General features: G+C 46.9%; 1 protein-coding gene across 1 annotated transcript in view; it reads left to right on the forward strand.

Annotated features, from left to right (window-relative positions):
* The window catches only part of FANCD2 (FA complementation group D2), a 1,182,674-nt gene that overhangs the window by 1,065,371 nt on the left and 90,807 nt on the right, over positions 1-26,496 (forward strand). Inside the window, exon 41 of the mRNA XM_069206781.1 lies at positions 16,160-16,234. Within this exon, the coding sequence (XP_069062882.1) occupies positions 16,160-16,234 (75 nt within the window). The remainder of the gene's footprint in view (positions 1-16,159; positions 16,235-26,496) is intronic.

Raw genomic sequence — 26,496 nt, forward strand, 5'->3', positions numbered from 1 at the left:
CCGAGTTCTTAAGAAGAGCAGTAACGGCCAGGCCCAGATCATCCTAGTGGCTCCAGATTGGGCCAGGAGAGTGTTACCTGGCACTTCTGGGCATGAGCATCTGTCCCCCATTCAGGCTGCTGCTTTTGGTAGGTCTTACGTCTTAGCATCAGGACAGGATGCTGCATGCAAATCTGCACAATCTAGACCTCCATACAAGGACATTGAGTGGCAGCAGTTGACTGTGTTCCTCCTGAGATGGTAGTTGTCATCCTTGCGGCAAAACGCCCATCTATGACTCCATTTACATTAGGTGCTGGGACAAATTTATGGTCTTATGTGGAATTCACAAAACAGACCCCGTGTAAGCCAAATGTTTGAATGTTTTATTGTTTTTATTATCTTTGGCCCAGTGGGGCTTTGCTGTGGCCACAGTTAAAGATTATTTGTTGTCCCTTTCTGCTTTTTGCGCTTACCAGATCTTTTGTGCTTGTTCAAATCACCTTTTGTAATGCAGTTTGTAAAGCTGTTGACTTTTTGCATATTCACCTTCCACTTTTTGCCCCCATTTTGACTACTCAATACTGGTGTATTGACTCTGAAGTGCCATGAGCCCTTCCAGTCAGGACTCAGTGCATGGGTTCTGACCCTTAAAATGGTGTATGTTCAGTTGGCTGATACCCTTGTTGATGTTGCCTAACTTACTTTTAAGTTCTTAGCATATGGTACCAGAGGTACCCATGGCCTGTAAGTTAGTGTCTCCCTTCAGAGACAGCAGCACTTGTTGTGCCATCATGAGTGGGACAAAGTAAAACATCCACTAACTTGGCCCCAGCCCTCCCGGCCTCTCTACATTATTCAAAGAACCTGCACAAGAAGACCACTTGTCCTGCAGCCCACCATCCTCTAAAGCCTTGGGCAGACTGCCTGCCTCCAATAAAGACCCAAGAACTCCCATGGACAGTGGACCTGTCTAAAAGAAACCATCTCCGAAGAGGAAGTCTGCCTGAGAAACCTGTAAACCGCCTCCTCGAACCACCTCTGCACCCCACGCTCCCAGCCCAAGTCCAGGTGGCCATCAGTCCACTGAAGGTTCCCCAGCACTTCTGACCAAGAATCCACCGTGAGTGGCCCCCTGCCAGACTCCCCAGCAACACCTGCAGCCTAAATCCAAGGACTCCCCCCTGCCCGGACCTGCTACGTAAGCTGCTTCCAATGCCAAAAGACACCCTGGAGCCCCTGGACCTTGGGGAGCTGAACCGTTGGTGTTCGTATGATCCCTAGCATCTCAACTTACCTGGTCAGCTGTGAGTTGACCTCTCCTGGCCAGAGCCTGCAGTCCATTTCTGAAAGTCATCTCCTCCATTGAATAACATTGGCCGTCCAATGCTGTGTTGCCACTCTGCACCCAGCCGCCCCTGTGCTACTGAGGGTGTAAGTTTCATGCTGCCTTGTGGCCCGCTCCCTTGTATTCACCTCAACTCCAAAAGATTGACCCTTGACCCCGCTTCACTCACCTGTGAGCACCTCTTCAGCAGATACCCTCTGTCTCCATTGGATAGTATTGGGCTTCTGACGCTGTGTTGGCACTCGGCAACCGGCTGCCCCTGTGCTGCTGACGGGGTAAGTTTGGTGCTGCCTTGTGGCCCTCCTGGGGCTTGCCTCAACCCCCGAAGACCAATCTCTGATACCGCTTGTACTTACCCGAGAGCAGCGTGTCAACATCCACCACCTCAAACCTCCTCTGCCCCCATGCCAAAATCTCTATTGATTAACATTGGGCATGGACTCAGACTTTGACCTCTGCTCCCACCCACAAATGTGCAGCTGTAGATGCATTCTTGGTATCGACCTGAACCCTGCCGGTTGCTGGTCTAAAACCCTTAAGAATGGGATTGTAAGTTGTGTACTAACCTGTGAAACTGATTTCTTGTTTTCCTCCTGTAGGTTAACATTGAAGACTCTGAAAATTGCACTGTGACAATTTCTGAAACAGCAAAGTATTTATAATTTTTAAAAAACGGCTTCCCTTATAACGAAGTTCTTTGGTTCAAAGCATACATAAAAGCAACTGTCTTTTTTCTAAACTTGTCTGATTTATTCAACATTTTGTGATGCCACAATGGGACCTTAATTTGTTCCTGACGTTTCTAGGGTGCATCCCCTTCGATCCAGTGCACAACTGCTCATTTCATCTTCTAACTTTAAAAACTGTTTTCTTCTTTGCGATCACCTGAGCTTGTCTCATGAGAGATCTCCAGACACTCTTGGTGCAGCTGCCCTACACCACATTTTCCCCATGCAAACTGGTTTTGTTGTGACTTCATATCATATTGAGCAATCCATCACCCTCCCAGCGTCCTTTGTTCTGCCTCTTGAAAGAAGAGGGGTAACGCTTATCAAGTGGACCCCAACAGAGCCAAAGACAATTGGGTGAATGATCAACGTTTTGTGAGGGCTCTCAGGGGAAACGAATGGAGAAGCACTGCATAAAAAGACTTTGTTAAGGTGAATAGTCCTCTGCATTAAGGTATTCTACACAGTGGCCCATAAAAGCTCATCAGAAGGGCTGAGGGCTCATTCAACCAGTGCCAGGGCTGCTGCCACGGCCCGGGTACATGAGGTGCCCCTTCTTGAAATCTGTCAGGCCTCAAAACCAATCAATCAATCAATTTTTGTGAAGCACGCCTATTCACCCATGAGGGTCTCAAGGCGCTGGGGGGAAGGGTCCTCAGGTGTTGGGAGATGTGTTGTTGGCGAGGGAAGTCCAGAGTGAGTCTGGCGGCGGCGTTGTGGATGAGTTATGGTTTTTTGATGTTTCTAGTTGAGGGCGTTGCCGTAGTCGAGCTTGCTAGTGAATAAGGCTTGGGTGACTGTCCTGCAACAGTCTGCTTGGATCCATCTGAAGATCTTCCGAAGTTTGTTTGTGGAGGAGCAGGAGGAGGTGACAGAGTTTACCTGGCCGGTCATGGATAGGGAGGAGTTGAGGATGATTCCTAAGTTGCGGGCGTGCTCAATCAGTGCAGAGGGGACGCTGAGGGATGTAGGGACCATAAGACATCTAAAGCTGAGGTGGCATTTCCGAAGATGATGAGCTCAGTCTTGTCGGAGTTGAGCTTGAGGCAGCTGTCTCTCATCCAGGTGGGGACGGCTTCCATTCCTCAGTGGAAGTTCTTTTTGGCCGTGGCCGTATCCGGGTCTTCCATGAGGGAAATGATGAGTTGTGTGTCATCGGTATACGACACGATGTTCATACCATGGCTTCTGACGATGGCAGCGAGAAGGGCCATGTATACGTTGAACAGTGTGGGACTCAGTGAGAATCCTTGGGGGACTCAGCAGCTGACTCCTGTGAGTCTGGAAGTGTAGGGCAGGAGTCTGCCCTCTGCGCCCTCCCGGAGAGGAGGGAGTAGATCCATTCCAGAATGTGTACATGGTCATCCATGTGCACATTCGCAGAGCACTCCAGCCTTGACAGCCAGATCCAACAGGAATGGCATTTGCCCATATAATCAAGCAGGAAACTGATTTCTGTGCATAAGGGTGGTACTTAAATGCAACTTCTGTCCGTCATGTGTGCAGCTCAATGATAACAACACCTAGTGACATGCAGGAGCACTGCTGAGAAAACACCCTAATCCAGTCTGGAGCTTTGCAGTATTCTAAAGATAAGGAATCCGTCATTAGATAGAGTAGCCACCAGAAAGAGCATTTCCAAAGGCAGTATGTTTGTTTGAGTCTTTTCTGCCTTCCAAGTGTAGCATCAGCAATTGAAAAGAACACTGTGTTACATTAAAAAAAAACTGTAGAAATACATTTAATGTAATTTCTAGATGCCATGGGAAGACAACATTTAGAAAATAGACATGAAGACCAGGAGAGGAGGGACTCTGAGTGTCTGTAGTTTTGTCTTAAGTGCTCTCTAAAAGCTAGCTAATCAGAGATCAGATTCTCCTCTTAAGCTTACAAGGGGAGATTTACAGCATCTGGGAGATGAAACAGGTAAGTCTGTAGTGTGCAAATCTGAGTATAGGGACACACAAAAGGGCTTGATTGGCAAAATGGATGGATAATCCTGGAGCATATCCCTTTAACTTACAAGACATAGTCAGAGGACACTTGAGCAATGGCTGTGAGAGCCACTTTCAAGGCTTTAAAGATCACTGTAGGAAGCTGGCACTCTGTATGATACACTAAAAAGAAGTACACCGTGCAGAGAGTCAGGTGGATCCCCAATTGGTTTGCAGAGGCAAAAGTAGATAGGACTAATGATTTAATTTGTGGCAGTGTGGGCGAGCATTTAGGCTTATCAGAGGGTAGTGCTAAGCATTTGTTGTACTCCCAGTGGCAATCAATTGCACGCACACTCAAAGAATAAATCCAAGACCAATTTAGAAAAATAACACTTCTTTTTATACATACTTTAAACCCAAGACCTTCGTTATAAGGGAAGTACGTTTTCAATCATAAATACTTTTTGGTTTAAAAAATCGACACAATTTCAGAGTTCTTCAATGCTAACCTATGGGAGAAAAACACAGTCAGCAAACAAGCACTTATTGACGACTCACGCGACCAATCTTGCAGACTTAAGGTAAGTACTGGGCAATTGTCAGGACCACACCAACAGGTTACTCCGGGCAGCACTGGGGCAGCCGGGTGCAGTACGCGTTGGGTGCCCAATGTATTTCAGTGGGAATTGGTCTCTGCAAGTTTTTGCTGCAGGCTCAGCGGGGGGGGCCAGTCTAGGACAACCAACAACCGGTAGGTCACAAATGTGGGGTGCTTAGGACGTAGGTGCACCTTTGGTCCTCTTCTTCAAGGCCCAGGGGCAACGAATGCATTGGCGTCCTTTGGCTTTGGGTTTTCTTGTCCTGGAGCCCTTTCGGTTTGGGGGTCCTGTGGTCTGAGGCTGCAGGTGTCTTCGTGGAGTCCAAGAAGGGTGAAACCGCAGTAAATTCGAGCTCAGGGGAGCCGAGGGGGGGGGGACACCATTGACACCAGGGGTCCACTTCATCTCAGGCTGGCAGCGACAGGTGCAGTGGTTGTTCTGGGTGTCTGGTTCTGTCACTGTAGTCGCTTCAGTAGAGGGTGGCCTGCAAGAAGAGGCTGTAAGTGACTACAAGGAGTCCAGGAGGGGTGAAACCATGATGGACTCTGTCTCTAGACAGCTGGGGGACCTTGCTGGCACCAGAGGTCCACTCCCACTCGGGTCGATGACGGTGGGCGCAGTGGTGACTTCAGGCATTCGGTCTTTGTGGTTCCATGGGCTGCAGAGTGTTTTTTTAAGGCAGGCAGTAATCCCAGGTTTCTAGAGGGTCAGCTGCAAGACGAGGCATCTTTTGGTGCAGAGTCCATCAAGGAGTACAGACAGGCCAGCAGAGTTGGTACCAGGTCAGCTGCTCCTCCTTCTCCTCTTCTGCTGGTGCATCTCTTCTTTGTCCTTTTCTTCTTAGGTCGTTAGGATCTAAGTTTCAGGGTTCAGGGGTGTCACCTAACTACCCAATTTAGGGGTGTTACAGGGAGTGCCAGATGGTAGCCAATGGGCTGACCACCTTTAGGGTGACTACACCCTTTCTATGACTACGTCTGCTGGGAAGTGGGCATAACCCTAACCCTAGTGGCCTAACTCCTTCCAAACAAAGATGAAGAAATTTAAAAAGTGGTGTCCACTTCAGCTCATCCACCTTAGGGGTGGGACTGGCATGAAGTAGGCACACTTCCTAATCAGCCTAGTTTTTCCACCTGTGGTGCGCCAAAAGTGGGGTTAGGATGAGGGGCAGTCATCTCTGCTATCTGGAGAGACCTGAGTCACATTACAAAGAGGGGCATGGCTTTGAAGCTTCCTGCCCTGGAATGTCCATCCTGCCTGGGTGACAGGCTAACACCGCTGCCCAGTGCAGACTTTTGTTTCTGGCCCTCAAGAGCACTGGCTTTCACCTTGGGGGACCAGAAACGGGTCAGGACCAGTCAGTCAACACTCTAGTAGTTGGTAGGTTTTCAGGAGGCACATCTAAGTTGCCCTCTGGATGTATTCATAAATATATCTCTCACTGAAATCAGTGAGGGTTTATTAATATGAGATGTTTGATACCAAACTTCCCAGTCTTCAGTGAAGCCATCATGTAGCTGGGGCACATGTAGTGACGAGTGTCCAGCACATAAATTTAAAATGGCTTCCCTTGTCACTTACTATGTCTGAGAATTGACAAAGAAATAGCAGGGGCATATCTGCTTGTGCAAATATGCCCTCACATGTAATATAATGCACGCTGCCTTAGGGCTGTAAGGCCTGCTAGAGGGGGTGATTACATATATTATATGCAGTGTTGTGTGTGCTATGTCGTGTTTTCAATTTTATCTGCACTGAGACACGAAGCCTGCGATGGCAGCCTGTCATGTGCTTTGTGAGGGGTCCCATAGGGTGGCATAATTCGTGCTGCAGCCCTTAGGGACCCACGTTAGAACCCCAGGCCCTAAATTCCAGGGGTACCATTTACTAGGGACTTACAGAGGATGCTAAAGGTTTTGCCAATGTACAACTGTGCAGTTTCAGGGGAAAGAGAACTGGCATTGGGGACCTGGTTAGCAGGAACCAAGTGCACTTTCAGTCGATATTACATCACATACCAGGCAAAAACTGAGGGGCTAACCATGCCAAAAAGGTGATTTTCTACAGTCACCCTTTTGCAATTGGGACCACATAGTAAGAGAAAGTGATAGCATTTGTTCAGCCCTGTAATAAGGCATGCAACAGTTGTAGTTGTTTTCAAGCCTTTGTGGTGCTTCAGTTTAGACTGAATTAGTCATCCGGGGTTGACTGCACAAAGGTGTTCACAACAGGAATAAATGCAGCAGGTTTTTTCTGTATGGTGTCTATACAGGCAGCGATAGAGTTTATTGGACATATATTAAAATGCATTACAGTTTAAAACCAGTGACATTCTGACAGCACAAATACAAAAATAAAAAACACCCACGTCATGACACACAAACAGATTAAAAACCCTGTATTACCTATGAAACACAATACTAATAGCACACAATGTGGTCACAATCAAATACTCAATTGCATTAATTACACACACATAGGAGCAGCAGAGAATTAGCAAAAACAAAACTTTTGCATTAAAAGGATACATTTCAATTAAAAAAGGACATATTACACATATTAATTACTAGAACAGCTACATGAGTCCTTAAAGTGCATCCGTGCCTGCCATGTACCACTCCCCAAGGGAGATACACACATTCACATTCAAGTGCATATATGCGGTGCGGGCAGCTACATAAATCCTTAAAGTGCTTGCGTGCTTTAGGTAGTCCATCAGGATAGCAGCCATAAAAATCGAAAACTCAAGAACTGTGCCCCTAGCAAACTTGGTTTGGGCAACATTAATATATTTGGTCAGCGAAACATTCAACATCATATTATCTGGCTCCAAAGATGCAATAACGGCCTGCTGGCAGGAGCGGACTCCCAGTTCATTCCATTTAGACCGCAACAAGGATCTACGCTCCTTCCATAAAGCTGGGCACAGACATACCACATGTTCAAAAGATTCCTCCCAACTGCTACAGCTCCTACACAATACATCAACCCCTGGGAGGAGCAGCCGGTTTGGTAAATGCTTAAAAAAAGCAGCCCAATTTCCCATCCCAAGGGCCTCAAATTTCTCTTTCATACGAAAACCATAAGTGCAAGAGAGAGAGCCAACTGGTGCAGCTGGCCGATAAGTATTAATTACTACCCAAGCATGTTTACGTTTAGCAAGTGGAAAGACCATAGCTGGATGCACTTTTTAATACCAATTTTAAATAGCGACTGTGATGGATTATCAGCCCAAAGATCCTCTACTCTCAATAACCATTTGCAGTCATGCAAAACGCAAGAGTGTGACCTTTTTGTCTCAGTAGCACTAATTTCGAGCCATAAAAATAACACCAGACTGCCCACTTTTGCCCTCCGTAGCTTGACGTAATTTCAAAAAGGCCCAAAGACCTACTGCCGCTGGTCTAAGATGTATTTAAAAATAATTGTCTCTACCCAACTTGACTTCCTGGCCATAGGTCAATAAGGGAGTGATCTTTGCTCTTGTGACTTCCAACAATGTTAACAAATGTGGCCACCTGAGAGTTTTAAATAGTTTTGAAAGAGATACCTGCAGGGCCACAGCTTTTACATCAACCTCCTTTCTCAGCTTAACAAAGCTGCCCCACCCTTAAATATTTATAACAATGGCCTGAAATGATTTTGTGCTCTTATAATACCAGATGCTTCCAGAAAGCCTTTTCCTACCAAAGGAAACCGCCTTTGTTTTTAACAGATTCACTTCCAAATTATTCAAAGCTGTATAAATTGTTAGTTGGTTAAGCAACCGCTGTAAGCCTATCCTAGTGTAGCTGAACATTGCCAGATCCTCAGCGTAAAGCAAGTGACTAATCCGTAGGCCACCAATCTTTGGTGGATGACTTTTGACAGCATCAAAGAGAGTTGACAGGACTGTAATAAACAGATTATAAAGCAAGGGAGAAAGCACACATCCCTGATTCACCCCATGAGATGTGGGGATTTTCCTTGAGAGTGAGTGGCCATCTCCAAGTTTAATGTGGACCCAAGTGACAGTATTCAACTCAGTTATATCCCTCAGGAACACAGATGGAATTCCCCAATTTTGTAATCTGGCCCACAAAGAACCCCTGGGGACCTGATCAAACGCTGCCTTAAAATCTACAAAACAGCAGTGCAGCACAGAGCTTGATAACATTACCTTATCCATCAGAATGGATAGAACAAATACATTGGTTAATGTACCAGATGCAGCAGTAAAACCTGTTTGATATATTGGAATTAACCCCTTTTACTCAACCCAGGATCGCAGGTCTGGCAGAGATCAAGCAGTGCTCTTAGCCTATAATTGACTGGATCTGACCTTGAGCCACCTTTATATAATGGATGAATTATAGCCCCGCGCCATGACTCTGGAATTCTAGAGGACATCACACAATTGTCAGAGGTTCGTAAGGCGATCCTCCCAAAAAGTTATACCATGCTTAAACAGTACCTGTGGAATGCCTTTGGGCCCGGGGCCCAGTCTCGTTTTGCTTTGGAGGTGATACGACAGAGTCGATATGAGGAGAAAGTCAAAGCTTCAGAGTGAAAATGCTGGGGGCTCCAAGTGTAAATGCGAGAATTTGAACTGTGCTAAAGTGGGACTCTCGAGTCTCCCTTGAAACAGCAGGCTGTGTGATTGAAATAGAACTATTTGCAGGTTGATTAAATCCTAACCATAAGAAGGAGACAAAATTAGCCCATAAGTTAGTTGGAGACACACTGCCAGACACTTCAGAGTCTAGGTAGTTGACACAATCAGCCATTACTGCGCCACTAATGATGGAGCTCCATTATATACGCTTTAGAGTCTCAATACATGCTCCACCACCAACAACCAGAGCAACAGCATGGCGATAAAGGCTGGATTTTAGAACCATAGTCTGAGGGCAATGGTCACTGTCAGCCCGATGTAGATATGGATATAAAAAAAAATTTATGAACGGGAACATTTCCATATTGCAGATGGTGTAATGTTCGCCCATCAGATATCGTCCAACTCTGGGGGAAGTGTCTTGCTGCAGACAGCCGTTCAGTACTTTATATCCCATGCTTTTTAAATGCAGTACCACATGTTCACCCAAGGAGCTGTGAGGGCAATCTCTTGACTTCGAATGTTCAGGTACCAACAAATAATTACAAAGATCGGGCCCCTCAAGAACTTTAGAGGTATCTTGAAACAAATTTGTATTAAAGGCCCCAGTTACCAAACAATCAGTGTGGGGCTGATCACCAGCTAGGTCACCCAAAATCTGTATCATGCGATTCAACTTCCCCCGTTTTTTCTTTGCTCCATGACTAATATAGACATATATTAAAAAGAAGGTTTGCTGCAGTCTGATCTTAATGTCCTGAACCCAGTTCTCTTCCAGGATAAGTGGCGTGATACGACCATTTAACTTAACAGCAACATAGATGGATAAACCACCCCTAGCATGACCACTTTTATACTCTCTGCAGGCAGCTTTCCAGAATTCCAGAAACCCTGGCAGCGGACAGCTTGCCTCAGTTCCAGGTTTCTCCTGCAGAACAATTATTTCATGGCGGGTAAGAAACAACAGTAAGTCCGCAGATTGAATCTTCTGAGCAACCCCGTTGATGTTCCACAAACATAATGTCAAAGATTCACACTTTGGTTTAGGAGGCGTCTCCAACGAAGTTCATTTGAGCCTCCGATGTACTAAGGCTGTGGGCAACCAGTCCCAGTTTGTCCACAATGAGTTAGCAGTATCAGTCTTTCTAATGCAAATGTGGGTGATGGAACTACCCTGAGCACCTTTCAAAATTGAGAATGGCTTTGACTCGAGGAAGGCCTTTGGGCTTGATGGTTCAGAAAACAATACAGGGTAGCCAGGATTCTTGAAGGGGCTGATCGTAATACCCCAAGAATAAAATACATATTTTCTAGCGAAAATTGACTGCGCTAGGGCAACAGAGACTAGTGTCACCACAGGGGCTTCCCCTTGTCTGAGAGCCCTTTAAGGAAGGAATTCAGGAAGAGACGTTGGTTGGCAGGTTAATGGCCTTGGATGAGTCCAGCCTGCCAGCCTAGAATCACATCTAGGTCCCTCTTGCCTCAATTCCAAGTGATCAGCAAGAGAGGTAATATCTTGATAAATCGGATCTACTGGGGAAGGCAAGCTGCTTTTGGTCTTAGGAGGCATCACAGAAGAGATGTTAACTCTCAATCTTACTGTGTCACAACTAATTGTTTTGCCAGCCATTATTTGGTTTGTTGACATTTCTGGGGTATTTAAATGACTATCCCCCCCAAAACTTATGGCGGTTGAGGTTACAGAGCTATTAATTTTAAGCTTATGGCGGGGCCCAATGCTTCTTCAGGTGTGATTCAATCTCCCTAATTGGGATATTGGCCAGCAAGCTTTGCGCAGACTCTCTTGATGGTTGCGGACCACTCTGAGTGGCCAAAGATTAACCAATTGGCACAATCAAATTTACTGACTCCTGATGCTGTTGTGAGTCATGATGGACCAATTGTTAACATTTATTTTCCAGCTAAAGAGAGACTCCGCCTTTTATTCCGCTGTTTACGGAGCCCTTTCCCATCTCTCTTACTTAATGTGTGCTTCACCAATAGATCAGCCACTGATAGAGATGATTTTAATCAGTCAGCTTGAGGAACATAGTGATGATGAAGGGACCGAACTGGTTCTATAGGCTGAACTCCAGAAGAATTACAATTTTGGCCGTCTGAGCTGACCGAAGTACCTTGCTCATGACCCCCAACAACTTCATGCTGGCTTGATTTGTTATTCATTAAACTCTTAACAGGATAGAAGTAAATGATGCCCCATATTCACCAAAGTGGCTGATGGCTCTAAACGAGGTGAGAATCTCTTAATTTCAGACATAACTGAGCTTAGAAAAGTTGGAAGGGATGACAGCCTTTCTATAATCGGGGAGCAACAGCAAGCTGCTTGGACCAAATTAGTGTTTGCTTGCGATCTGATGATTAACTGGTTTAAATTATCTAATTTGCAATCAGTCCCCGCCACATATGTCTTATGTGCTCAAGTCAACTTGCACATCCAGTTTGTCGGAGTGATAGTTTAAAGCCAAGATGGTGTATTGTAAAGTTTGCAAAAACTGAGACCAAACAGGGTCACAAGGATCAGTTACAGCATTGGTCACAGGCTTAGGCTGAGTATCTATACATTCCACAGATTCTGCACGAAAGCAAGGTAAATCCAAAAGAGATTGATCATTTGGCTCTGTCCCATTGAATTCAGTTTGAGAATTGCCTATTCCAGCCACCATTGATTTCGTTGGAAGCAAGTGTAATATGCCGCCAGTCGGAGTGCGAGTCCACTGTGCAGCTGATGGGCTGGTGACAAGGTCCATACCATTATCCTGCTGGCAAACAATGCTTTGATAAACTTGCACATTCTGCCGCGAAGGCACAAGTGGCGAAGAAACCACATCCAAGGCATCAAAGGAAGGGTCACTTGAGATAACTATTGGTGAAACCTCATGCTTCAGCAAATTAGCACCGCATTGAGTTTTTTTTTCCTTAGAGGCCGATGCATCAATGGCTAACTCCTCGATCTCTAGGCTACTTACTAGGCCAGGTTGACCCAAAAAAATAGTTGGTTATACAGGGGAATGTACTTGTGCTTGTATGCACTCAGACTCGCAGAGTACTTGGTGCCACTGCCGTCCACTCACGGGATGTCGATGAACTCTGCACAGTGCCAGATGATTGGGGCTTAATTACAACGGGATCCAAAGATTTCAAGGCTGCTGTCTTTAGCAGTTCAACATCTAGTGCAGAAGTTCAGGGGTCACTGGCACAATGGGGCTTAAGATTGAAGGTTGGAGCCCCATCCCAATGAATCCAGCAGCAGCTGGTCTGTGGCAATGTTCACGATATCACCCTGTCTGCACTTCTTGCGCTTTTTAATAAATACAGGTTCCTTTCTTGCTTTGCCAGACCTCATGGTCCTCAAAGTTCTTACAAACCCCTTCAGAGCTTAGCTGATTAACTGCAAGGGATAGACTCAAACACACTGCAGATCTCTCCAAAAGATATCTACTAAGAGTTTTTTTTTTTTTTTTAACTGGCATTATTCCAACACAACCTGCGAGCCAGGTGAATGAGGAGAAATAAAAAGTCTTAAAGATTTATGGGCAGCGGGTAAAGGCAGGGCAGGACAGCTCAGTACGTGCAAGCTGCACTGGCCTGATGCCAGCTGCCTCTGCCCAGCGCGAGCTGCCTGCTGCATAAGCTTCCTACTCCAATGCTCAGGTCTTCTGTGAGGCGCCTCACAGCCTCACTGCTCACGCCACACACCACTCTGCTCCACAGCCGCTCTGCTGCCAAGTGAGCGGCTCAGGGAGCAGCGGTAGACGGCAAGCCCCAGACCGGAGTGTAAATCTGACCTGGGGGGTTTCTGAGAGGTCCCCAGTATTCGGAGCGAGGACGTAGAGCAGAGCAACACTGTACCAGTGCTCCAAGCTCCAGCGCCTGACGTCCAAGCTCCTCCTCCTCCAACCAATTTCTCCAGGTACCAGCCACAGACAGCCAACAAACTGTGAATGTCTCAGGCAGGCAGTGGGCATTATTGTCTCATGACCTGTGGCCAGAGCTCTCCCTTCCTTTGGACCTTATAAAGTGCCTTACATAAAATGTATGAGAGTTCCTTTAAAGATCAGGGGCTGGCCTCAAAGGTCAGGGTGATGGGTCTGGGAGGCAATAGTGGAGCTCTCTGCAGCTGAGAAAGGGACTCGCTTTTTGGATTTTTGATGTATGCAAACGTGATCATTTTGATGCCGCAAAGCATATTTGCAGAACCGGAAGTGCTTTGTTTTGCTGAAAAAATAAACAGGAAGCCTAACAGTTTATTCTAGGATTGCCTAGCTCTTGCCATCAATGAGTGATTGAATGCTCTCTAGTACACCTTGCCTGACACATTCCTTGGAAAGAATCGGGCAAGATTAAAGAGGAGCGAAGACTTCCTTGCCTGCCTCTCTGCCATAGTTTATTGCTGAGGTTTGCCTCTTGCTCTGACTACACTTCTGATTCTATCATTTCACTACAAGAATGGTTGTGTCTGCATACTTCTGACCAACAGGCTTATGGGAGTCCTCAGGCCTGCCAGTAGAATGTTTGCGCATCTAGAGATTGAAGTGTACCTACCCAGAAAGTTTTTGTATGGCTGAGGATGAGATAACCCAATGATTCTGGATGTTTTATGTGGACCTTGAAGCTGAGTAGTGGAGACCACCTTGCAGCTGACGTACATGGTCTGTACTGTAGTAAATCCCAAAGAATTGAGGAAGTTTCCTCAAAGCAGTACTGCTACCACAAGTTCAGTAGGAGCTTTGGAATTTTTGAAAACGTATATTGGAGGTTCAGGGGAAACTTGAAAAATCCTTCTTGAATGAAATCCAAACTCATTGGGCTCAACTTTGCTGCTTTCCCTACTTAGTGCGTTTTGTCAAGAATATTTGGGCTACAACCCGATCGGTATTTCCAACATAGTAGAGTCTGTTTTTTGGTCATAGCCAGCCTTTAGGTTTAGCTCTCGGAACATACTTTGGAGCCAGAAAAAAAGTCTAAATTTAAAAATAAAAACTGTCAGCAGAATCAGCCTTGTATCCAACAGTTTCTGTTCCCATGTCTGCTGCAGAGAATGTCTGGGTCCTTGTCAACCTTTTGGAGATAATTGTGTCACATGTTTTGGGCATGTCGACAGGATAATATTGAAAGGCTTTTTCCAGTGCTGTCGATGTTGTGGATTACTCACAAATCTACCTCCCTCATCTTCTGTAATGTGATGTTCTAGGTGTTAATAAGGTTCCAAGTTAGAGTTTGTATACTGCCACATTTCTAATTCTGTCACTGAACTTTCTGCATATGAGGGCATGGAATGCTTGGTTTTAAACTGAGGTTTATGCATATGGGGGTGTCCATACACAGTATACGTTGCTACTTCGAGAGGCGGGATGAGGTCACTGCTAAGAATGATGGTGCTGCCTGCTGGCATGTGAGAACAATTGCTAGAAATGTTTCCATATCCTGTCTGGCTCCTGGAGTTTTTCAAAAGGTGAGGAATCTGTGATTAGATAGAGTATCCCTTAGACTCATTGTTATCTATGGTAAGTAAATTGTTCTTCTTCTTCAAATCAACAAATATTCATGGGAGTTAATATTTGGGAGTCGGACTGAGTGAATTTGCCTGTCTCTTCAAATTGGGCTATTAAGGCAACATTCTTACTCACAAACTTCTGTCTCGCTGCCCATGCCCTGACCATTCCTAAGTTAAAGCAGTTATCTTTTTATGGGTCTTCCCTTCCTTCAGCCCGAAGTTTAGGATGAAATTCCACGATTTGGCAAAGGGGTGGAGTAATAGTATGAGTTCTCTTAATGCGCCTTGTTACCTATCAACAGGCAGGAGTGCATCCACCTACACCAGTATTCTCCGCAGGCTGACTGATAATCAGTACTAGTGCTATTTGAACAACTTCTATTTCATCCTGTAGCTCAGCCATTAAGCATTACAGTCCCTGAATCGATTTGTGTGCTCATAGAACTGCAATAGTAATTTCATAGTAAAATTTGTCATAGGACATGGGCAATTTGAATCTGTGAAAACGTAACCGTTATCTTGAAGCATCAGTACGAATTTACTTTTTTTTATTATTTTTTTATTTATTTTTTGTAACTGAGTGGGCGCTCTGAGGATAGGATGAAATTGAGGGTGTGTCAGGGCAAGAGGGTAGAACAGGAAGAAATCAAGTTAGAGTTTCCACAGCACATAACAACTCAATTAACATTTTCTGTAAATTCTGAAACTTTTAGTGTGTTTCAAATTTCTTTAAGATGATTGTCTGACCGACTCCATTCAAGGTGCATGTCCTGTCCACCAAACTTCTTCCTCCGCCTCCTCAGTTAGATGTTGGATTTTTGGGGAAATCAAAATAAAACCTATTGGAGTTGTTCAGTTGCGTGGAGGCAGATGCAATAGCGACTAGAAATTGGTGGATAGAGTCTGACTGAGAATACAAAAGTAAAGCTGAAGAGTGAAGCATGGAGCATTGTTTGGATAAATAGTAGTCATAGGTGGTACGCATAGAAGAACAGCTTATATACATTTGACCTCATTATTTTGTAGCTTGACAGAATTTTCCATCACTGCCCATGTAAAAGAACTATCCTCCATAGGCTGGGAAAATTATAGACCTAGGGCTAAGAGTCCAGGTGTTAAATAACAGACAAACAACATATTCCTATTCTTAGTTGAAAAATGCCTATACTCAATCAGGTCCAGTCGTTCGGTCAAATTGAAACAGAAGAGGAGGTCATTTTGAAGATGGGATTCTGAAATCAAGAAGGCCACAGAAGTGTTCTTTCATTTCATAATTATCTTTGTTTTAAGTTCTAGTAGTAGGCATATGCAGAAGCTTCTATAGGGTGCTAGTAATGGACAAAGGTTACTCCAGAGAGTGGCTTTGGTAACCACAGAATATTAAGGCTCAGTACTGGAGTTCAGTTTCTTTCTCTGTCATAATGATAAACAGGCTCTGATGGATTTCATGTTTTTCCAGGATGATGTGCAGAGTTTGCTAAAAACACTACAGCTCAGTACAAGGCAACTTCACCACATGTGTGGACATTCCAAGGTAAGTGTGAAGGTTTACAGTATGCTTTGTAGAATTTGCTTTCATGCACTTCTTGGCTTTCACTATTTTCAATGTATTTTGTACTGTTAAAATTAAAACATTAACGCAATTCTAAAATGGCCACTACTGCTCTATACTTTACCCCATGTCTAAATCTTAAAAGTACCTCTTGTATCAGTATATAATGTTCTGATCTCGATTTTACTCGGACTGGGCTAAATATCAGGAGTTTCATCTAAACGAATCAGATAATTTTTGTGGTGTCGATCAGCTCCAAGTCTGTCATCTGCGGTGCCCCCACTGGATATGAAGTCCCCCGTTCCTATACATGCACCATCCCAGGGCGCTGATGTCAGTTCCTTTCTTTCTGCGCCACCTAGTGCTGATCCAAAGAGAGTTACATCTCAGTCATTTATTCAGTGGCTTTTTTTGACTTTTTGTCAAATTCTTTTGAGTTTTCAACTCCTGGTGTGTCAGCGATGTCCGTGACGGATCCGCAACTCGTTTGTCTTTGTTGCCTGGAGCACAACCACAACCCGAAGTCATGCTCTGAGTGACGGGCTATAAGAAAGTAGCCTCTTTCTAGCACAGTTACTCTCATTTTTGGCCTGTTTGTCAGTGTGTTTTGACCGTGTCAATGGGATCCTGCTAGTCAGGACCCCAGTGCTTATGGTTTATGGCCTGCTTGTCAGTGTGTTTCACTGTTTTCTAAATTGTCAATGGAGTCCTGCTAATCAGGACCCCTGTGCTCAAGCTAGCTCCGTTTCTAAATTTATCACTTCATGCTGGCAACTCAGTATTTCACTCGAAATTGGCATACTGTTCCCCTGTTATAAGTCCCTAGTATGTGGTACCTAGGTACCCAGGGCATTGGGGTTCCAGGGGACCCCTATGGGCTGAAGCATTTCTTTTGACATCCATAGGGAGCCCATGCAAAAGCTTCTACAGGCCTGCCTTTGCAGCCTGTGTGAAATAGTGTATGCACTATTTCACAGCCATTTTCACTGCACCAGGTCACTTATAAGTCACCTATATATCAGGTCTTCCAACCCTAAAGGCTGGGTGCAAAGAATCGGAGTGTGAGGGCACCCCTGCACTAGCAGAGGTGCCCCCACGTCATCCAGGCCCATTTTCCCAGAATTCGTGAGTGCAGTGACGCCATTTTAAGTGTGCATTGGACATAGGTCAATACCTATGTCCAGCTTCACAATGGTAACTCCGAATATGGTCAAGTAAAGTGTCCAACAAATGGGAATTGTACCCCAATACTGATTCCAGTATTGGTTGCACAATCCCATGCACTCTGGGGGCTCTACTATGGATCCCCAGTACTGCCATGCCAGCCTTCTGAGGTTTTCCAGACGGCCCCAGCTGCTGCCACCTCACAGACATGCTTCTGCCCTCCTGGGGCTTGAGCAGCTCAATCCCAGGAAGGCAGAACAATGCATTTCCTTTAGGAGAGGGGTGTTACACCCTCTCTCTTTGGAAATAGGTGTTAAAGGCATGAGAGGGGTATCCTCCCAGAGCCTCTGGAAATGCTTCGAAGGGCACAGATGTTGCCCTCCTTGCATAATCCAGTCTAACCGGTTCAGGGACCTCCAGTCCCTGCATTGGCGCAAAACTGGACAAAGGAAAGGGGAGTGACCACTCCTCTGGCTGTCACCACCCCAGGGGTGGTGCCCAGAGCTCCTCCAGAGTGTCCCTGGGTTTTACAAATCTTGGATTCCAAGGTGGTGGGACACTCTGGGAGCATGTGAATGGCCAGTGCCAGCAGGTGATGTCAGAGACTCCTCCTGATAGGTGCTTACCTGGTTTGCTGACCAGTCCCCCTCTCAGGGCTATTTAGGGTCTCTCCTCTGGGTGTTTCTTCAGATTCGGGTTGCAAGACTGCAGCAGGAATCCTCTGCATCCTTTACTTCATCTTCTACCGACGGAATAACCGCTGACCCCTCCAGGAATTCTACAAAACTGCAACAAAGAAGCTGAGATGACTTCTGCAACATTGTATCTTCAGCTCCTGCAAGCAAGTCTCCAGGTCGTGTATCCTCCAAGGACTGTCTGTCTTCAGCCTGCACCAGAAGAACCAAAGGACTCTCCCATAGAGTGACGGAGTCACTTCCCTGCTTCAGCAGGCACCTCTCTGCAGCGACGACCGGTGGCGTTGGTCCCCTCTCCAGATGACAGGCGTGGATCCAGCAACACGGGTGGTGAACTAAAGTGACACCAACAGTCCCAACGTCCAGGTGGAAGTAAGGGATTGCCTTCCCACACAAGACAGTTGCGCCATGTGACTTGCAGTTGCCAAGGCTTTGTGCGCCTTTTTAAAGAAGTCCTTTGTGCACAGCACAGCTTAGGCCCCCGCACTCCATCCTACGACGCACAGCTTCCTGAGTGGTTCTCCAGCAGCGTGGGAATCCTTTGTGTCATTCTGCGTGGGCCTCCATTTGCACCTTCTTTGTCCCTGGGTTGTGGGACTCCTGTGCACGCTGCCTGATTTTCCGAGGGCTCTCTGAGTTGCTGAGAGCCCCTTCTGATCTCCCTCCTGGGTAGAAGCCACCAGGTCCCTCCTGGGCCCACGCAGTGCCATTTTCCTCTAACCGTGAGCATTGCGTGTGCCAAGGCTTGTTGGCGGAATCCAGTGACACAAACCAGACTGCATTCATCCATCCTGCGTGGGACATTTTCTGCACCAAACAGGAACCCACGTCTGTCTTCTTTGGTGCAATACTGACCTTGTCTTCTCACGGGTGGTTCTTCTTTTTCACCTTCATCCGGGTTAGCAGGGGCTCCCTTTCTCCCTGGACTCCTCAGTGCTTCTTGGGCTTGGTCCCCTTCTTCCACAGGTATTCATATCCAGGAATCCATTGTTAGTGTCTAGCAGTCTCTTCTGGTTCTTGCATTATCTTCTATCATGACTTCTAGTGTATTTTAGGAAACTTGCTGTGTTTTACTCCTGCTTTCCTGGGCTCTGGGGTGGGGTCTATTACTTACCTTTGGTGTTTTCTTACACTCCCAGCGCCCCTCTACACTTGCCTAGGTGGGAAACCGAATTTCGCATTCCACTATTTTAGTATATGGTTTGTGTTCCCCCTTTGGCCCATTGCAACATATTGTGATTTTCACTATTTGCACTGTTTTCTGACCTTGTACTTCCATGCTTTTGCTTACTATTGTTTATATTGTGTAATGTACTTACCTCCTAAGTATAGTCTCCAAAGTATTTTTGGCCTTGTCACTAAAATAAAGTACCTTTATAGTTGGTAACACTGATTATTGTCTTTCATGTGTGTGAGTACTGTGTGACTACAGTGGTATTGCAAGAGCTTTGCATTTCTTCTAGTTCATCCTTGGCTTCTCTGCCTACAGCCACCTCTAGACAGCCTGGCTTCTAGACACTGACTACATTTCTCTAATAAGGGACAACTGGACTTGGTATAAGGTGTAAGTACCTTTGCTACCCACTACAAACCAGGCTAGCCTCCTACACGGACAATGCATCCAAAGACTTTGAGGGAGTGATCCCTGAAACTGACGGCAACCCAATGCTTGACTACGCACAAGTCAAGATCTTGGTCAGAAGGAAGGTCCCGGGATCAGCCGCGGAGTCCTACATTGTCAACTTCCCACTCCAAGTCCCCGGGCAATCAGGTAAGTCAAGGCACAAGAAGAAATATAAGAAGTCAAAACGTTCTTCGACTTCTCTTTGTCCATTGGCCAATGAGACGAGGGAGCGTCAACGTTGTAGGCAGTGCTTTGCAGAGCCGATGCCTGGGCTGAATCTGCGCTTCCCCAAGTTTCCTGGAGCTGAAGCGACCCCTGCCCTACTTAAAGAGTTTTATGAGGTAATTTGCCTAATTTTTTAGCAGTCCAACACTGCTGCAGTGCCTTCAGGCACTGCGCCATCTGCTTCGACCTCGCACCGAGGGACACCCATGGATCCAGTACTGGATGCAGGCCAACATCGGTCGTACCAATCCAACCTTCCCCGACACCAATCCTGACACCGACGCTCCGGGCACTGCCCGCGCCCATGGGCGGCACCATCCCCATTCCTATCCCTGACTCCGACACTGAGTCGGATGTGCATCATACGGCGCCAGTTCCGTCGCCAGCAGGAGCTTTGCCTCCAATATCAGATCCTGAACCCCTTTCTTATGGGCTAGGTTACAATGATGAATGGGAGGAGTCACTGGACCCTTTAGAATACCTGCTCCAGGAACCTATGGACTGGAGTACAGCCTTGGGTGAAGCCAGCGAACTAGATACTTCTCCATATACTGGTTTGCTTTCTCCCCCTACTATGGCTACGGAGGAGGAAGCTTCCTATTCTATGGTGGGGAGAAGACAAGCTGAGGTCCTGGACCTCGAATTGCCTTGTTGGCCATCAGGACTAACCTCTTGACAGGGATCCTCCAACCTGGGCTTCTGCCTCAGAACCCATGCTCCCGCTTAATGAGGCCCTCACAAATGTCCTACTGGGTACCTGATCCAAACCCAGCACAGGAGTTCTTGTGAACAGGAAAATTGCCCACTGTCATCACCCCACTCTTTGGGGGAGCCTAAGTTTTCTGATGCAACACCCCACCACTAAGAGCTTGGTTATCTAAGTCTCGACTTCCCCGGGTGCGCTCCTTTCCGTACCCCTAGTTACCGAATCCAAAAGGCTGGACACACTTGGGAAGAAGATTTTTTCTTCCACCAGCCTCGTGTTGCGGGCCATGAATGCCACATGATGTAGGATACATTTGCATAAATGCTGCCACAGGTCCTGTAGGAGGGTGCTCACTCAGGCTGTTGCTGATGGGAGAGACACAGCAAAGTTTACCATTGCAGACTCACTAGGCAGAGCGGTTTGATCGATATTGACCCTGAGACGTCAAGCTTGGATGAGGACATCTGGCTTTTCAGGGAATGTCCAAGCTACTTTGATGGACATGCCCTTTGATGGCACCCTTCTCTTCAGAGACAAGGCAGACTCTGCGCTCGAGCACTACAAAGATTCTCGAGTTACGGCCAAGTCCTTGGACCTCGCGGTGTGCCCTCGTCCCCCTTAGTGAGTCTTTCGGCCCTTTGTTGGCTATTGAAGGGGCCTCCAACCACGTCCTTTCCCAGCCAGCCACTGTGCTGCGCATGTTGCCCAGCCTCTGCGTAGCTGAGGGCGTGGATCCACTGGCCACGTGGATCAGGGGAACCGCGGTCTGGCCAGTCCACCAAATCTCCACCAAATCCCCCAACCCAAGGCAGCAGACTCTATGCCTTCCTAGTCTGACTCTCCACCACATAGGGCCATTTGGAGGCAGGATCCACTATCACTCGCTCCTTTGGCAATCCATCACGTCGGACAGGTGGTTTTAAGATAGTCCAAAGGGGCTACTCCCTACCCTTCGAGAGTACCCCTCCATCCAAGCTACCATCCTGTGATCAGATGGCAGAGGATCACTTGTCCCTTTCCCATGAGGAAGTTACTGCTCTCTTGGCCAAGGGAGCCATAGAAGAGAGTTCCTGTGCAAGAGGTAGGTCAAGGTTGTTATTCCCACTTCTTTCTGGTACCCACAAAGGACAAGGGCCTCTGCCCTACGCTAGACCTCGGTCCCTCAATCTCTTCCTCAAGAATAAGTTCAAAATGCTTACTGTGGCTCAGGTTCTATCTGCCCTGGACCCATGAGACTGGATGGTAGCTTTGAATTAGCAGGATGCTTATATCCATATTCCCGTCCTGCCTGCCCACAGAGGCATTACTTGCAGTTCATGGTAGGTCACAAGCGCTTTCAGTTCACCGTGCTCCCCTTTGTCCTTACCAGCACCCCTTGTGTGTTTACCAAGGTCATGGGGTGGTCGCAGCTCATCTGTGCAGATCAGGGGTTTCAGTCTTCCCCTAGCTTGATGACTGGCTTTTGAGGGTGGGCTTGCCTTAGGCTGTCGTCTCCTACCTCCATACTATGGCAGACCTCCTGCATTGCTGGGGTTCACTATAAATGTGACAAAGTCACACCTGACTCCCTCTCAGACCCCCCCTTTCATTGCAGCTTTTCTGGACATAGTGCAGTTTCGGGCTTATCCTCCCAAGCGGCGAGTCTGGGAAATTCAGGGTATGATTCCAGTGTTTCAGCCTCTATCCTGGATTTAGGAGAGAATTGCTGAGGGTGCTGGGCCTCATGACCTTCTGCATCCTGCTTGGTGACACAAGGCAGATGGTATATGCATGCTCTGCAGTGGGACCAGAACTTCCGGTGTGCGCAGCATCAGGGGATTCGCTCCCACAAGCTCCTGATCTCGAAGGGAACTGTGCCAGGTCTGCAGTGGTGGTTAATGAACTGCGATTGGGTCAGAGGCAGATCCCTTTCCTTTCCCTAACCAGATCTGACAGTAGTGCCAGATGTCACTCCTGGGATGGCATGGCCACTGGGAGAGGAGGGGATCAGAGGCATCTGGTCTTCGGCGTAATCCAGACTCCACACCAACCTGTTTGAGCTGCATGCGATCCTGCTAGCATTGAAGGAACTTCTTTCCTCTCAAGAGGAGGATGGTGCAGCTGTTCACAGACAACACCACTGCCATATGGTACTGCGACGGGCAGGGTGGGGTTGTGGACCCTTTGTCAAGAGGCTCTGCTGCTGTGGACGTGGCTGGAACAGCGGGGCATACCCCTGGTGATTCAACATCTGGTGGGCTCTTCGAATGCCAAGCAGACAAACTTAGACAAAAATGCCTTGCAGATCACGAATGGTGTCTCTATCTGGAGGTGGCACAAGATCTTTTTCAGCAGTGGGGGGTGCCTTGGTTAGATCTGTTCACCTCCCCAGTGAACATGCAATGTCAGCAATTTTGCGCATTGGAGGTTCCAAGGCGCCAATCGCTCGGAGTCGCTTTTCATCTCAAGTGGAACTCGGGTCTCCTGTACTCCTTTCCGCCCATACCACTTCTGCCCAGAGTTCTTAAGAACATCAAGAAAGACTGAGCCCAAGTAATCCTTGTGAGTCCAGACAGGGCACAAAGTCTGGTGTCCCGAGCTGCTGAGCATGTCCATCGATCCTCCGATCAGACTGCCCCTTTGGGAGAATCTTCTGTTGCAGCAGTAGGGAACCCGATCCTGTCCACTCTCCCCCTCCTGCGTGGAGATTGAGTGTTGACAGTTGACAGCTTTTGACCTTCTTCCCGAAGACTGTAATGTAATCTTGGCAGCCAGGCGTCTCTTCATCAAAATGGTGTATACCTGTCGTAGGAAGACATTTGTGATATGGTGCACAGACAAGTCTGTTAACCACCTTTCTGCCTCTCTCTCTGAGGTCCTGTTGCTTATCCTTTCCCTGGCCCATCAGGTCTCTCCTATGGACACTCTTAAAGGTTATTTGTCTGATATTTCTGATTTTTTGAGGTTGCCTAAACTACCTTCTTTATAGATTCCTTAAAGGTCTTACAAATCTTTTTCCTCCATCCCCATTTATTATGCCCCAAAGGGATCCAAACTTAGTTTTGACATTTTGAAGTGCTCTCTTTTCGTGCCTCTCCAGAATTGTCCTCACAGGCTTCTCATTTTGCCCGCAGAGGGAGTGAGCTGCAGGCATTGTCATCTAAGTGGCCCTACCTTTCCATCTATTCTGATGAAGTGGTCACTTTGCCTACTGTTTACGCAACCCTTCATCCTTTTAAGGAAAAGAAGAGACTCCACTACCTGGACCCAAAATTAGCGTTGCCGTTCTACTTTGATCGTAAAAAAGAGTTCAGGGTGGATGATTAACTCTTTATTGGTTATGTGGATGCAAATATAGGTCGGGCAGTTCAGAAGCTGACCATCTCCATATGGGTTGTACTCTGTATTTAGATCTGCCATGCACTGACCAAAAAGCAGCCCCCTGAAGGTTTACATGCTCATTCTACCTGAGCTACAGCTGCATCCACTGCATTAGCATTTGGAGTTCCAGTCCTTGACATCTGTCAGACGGCAATGTGGGCTTCTCTGCACACATTTACCAAACACTACTGCCTGGTCAGTAAGGTCCGTAGGGATGGGTACTTTGCTGGTTCTCTCCTGCAGGACTTTTTAGTATGATCTTGGTTCTGAGACCCACCTCTGAGGATGTCATTACTTTGGTATCTATTCAAAGGTAAGGAATCTGCAACTGGAAGTCTTCATCAGATGAACAAGTTACTTATCTTCGATAATGCCTTGTCTGGTAGAAACAATATCTAGTTGCAGATTCATTATCAACCCTCCCTTCCTCCCTGCTCTACAATCGGATTTCTAGGAGTAGGGACTCCCCTTTCAGGGCCTTAGTTTTGACGCAGTAGGGGTCAAACTTTACACACTCTTTCCGTACTGACTCAGACAATGACAGTTATGATGAAGGGGATAAATATATCGCACAATAGGATGACAATGACCCATCTGAAGAACTCCAACATGAAAGTGACCTGGATACTTCTCCAGATACTGATCTTATATCTCCCACTGGCCCTGATATGGAGGAAACTGCCTCCTTTGCTGTTTTTGTAGTGAAGAGGGCAGCAGAAATTTTAGATCTACAACTTACCACTATAAAGGTTAAGACTTGCTTTAACTGAGGAACTTCAGCCAGGTCAGGCCCCTACAGAACCTCTACTGCCATTTAACAAGGCCTGACAGACTCTCTTTTGGGTACTTGGGTGAAATCATGTTCAGGTCCACCGGTTAACAGGCAGGTTGCCCGTCACCATTGTCCTGCACTGGGCGACACAATTTGTGTTACAGGACATCCGACGCTAGAGAGTTTGGTGGTACGGGTGGCCACAAGCAAAGTAAATCCCAATGCCTTTACTACCACTCTAAGGGATTGTGAGTCAAAACTGATATACTTGGCAAGCAGATTTTCTCAACTACAAGCCTTGCTCTCTGAGGTCAGTAAGTGCCAGTTGTATTCTCAGCCACTACTCCCATGTCTTCGGCACACAAGTGCTCAAGTGTTACTGGCTGTTTCTGATGACCTTCAGGCATCCCTTGTACAAGATATCCAGGATGATTGTGATGCAGCAAAATTCACAATAAGTTCTGACTTTATTATGACTGACTGCTTAGCCCAGGCAGTTAGCACCAGTATGGCACTTCAACTTCACGCCTGGATTAGGTCTATGGGCTTCTCTGTGGATGTCTAAGCATCCTTGATGGACATGCTGTTATACAGCACTCTCTGCTTTGGCAAAAAATCTGACTCAGCCCTGGAATGGTTTAAGGAGAGAAGGGCACAGCACTTTCCGTGGGTCTATTTGTTCCTTCCAGACAATTCTACCAACAGTTTTGCCCTCTGTGTGGCTGTGGTAAGGGTTTCCAGTTTCACCAGCGTCTGAACCCTCCACAGCCCAACAGGCCTTTCACCTCTTTCGTAGCGTATGCCGCGGCTCTGAGAGATAACACCCAGGACACTAGGGACACCATGCATTTCTTTCAGCCACTCGTTCAACATCCACAAAACCGGTTTAGTGTGTCCTTGCCAGCACAGAGCCACCCTGTGGGAGGCAGAGTTTCATATTTACTCCAAGGGCCAGTGTTAGGCCAGCACTTCAAATGGGTCTTCCAACTTGTCTGTCAGGGCTATGCCCTCCCATTTCTTTCTGTCCCGGTGCACCTTCCACCATCTTCAGGGTGACTGACCAAGGACCATCAGTTCTTTTTGCGGTAGGAAGTGCAGGACCTTTTGGCCAAAGCAGCCATGGAGTGGGGTCCGGCCTCAGAAGTAAAAATTGGATATTAGTCCAGCTGCTTCCATATCCCAAAGAAGGCCAGATACCTTATTTTGGATCTTTGCCCTCTCAACACCTTCCTGCAAAAGGATAAATTCAGGATGCTCACTCTAGCCCAGGTCCTGTCTGCCCTGGGTCCGGGAGACTGGATGGTGGCATTGGACCTGCCAGGTGCTTATTTCCCCATCCTGCAGATCCACAGGAGCTACCAGCAGTTCACAGTGGGCCAGACAAATTTTAATTTTGCTGTGCTCCCCTTTGGCCGCACCAGTGCCCCGCGAGTGCTTACAAAAGTGGCAGTGGTTGCTATCAATATTTGGGGATTTGAGGGTACTAGTCTTCATCTACCACAGCAAGTTGCTACTGAAGTTGGGCTCACTTCAGGCGGTTGTCAACCTTTTCCAGACAACTGCGAACATAATTGGGTTCACTATCAATATGCTGAAATCACATGTGACTCCTTTGCAGACGCCCCCATTCGTCAGAGCTGTTCTGGATATGATAGTTTCATGCCTTTCTCTAGGAGCAGAGAGTCTGGGGTATTCAGG

Source organism: Pleurodeles waltl, chromosome 9 (genome assembly GCF_031143425.1).
Source record: "Pleurodeles waltl isolate 20211129_DDA chromosome 9, aPleWal1.hap1.20221129, whole genome shotgun sequence".
Lineage (NCBI taxonomy): Eukaryota > Metazoa > Chordata > Amphibia > Caudata > Salamandridae > Pleurodeles > Pleurodeles waltl.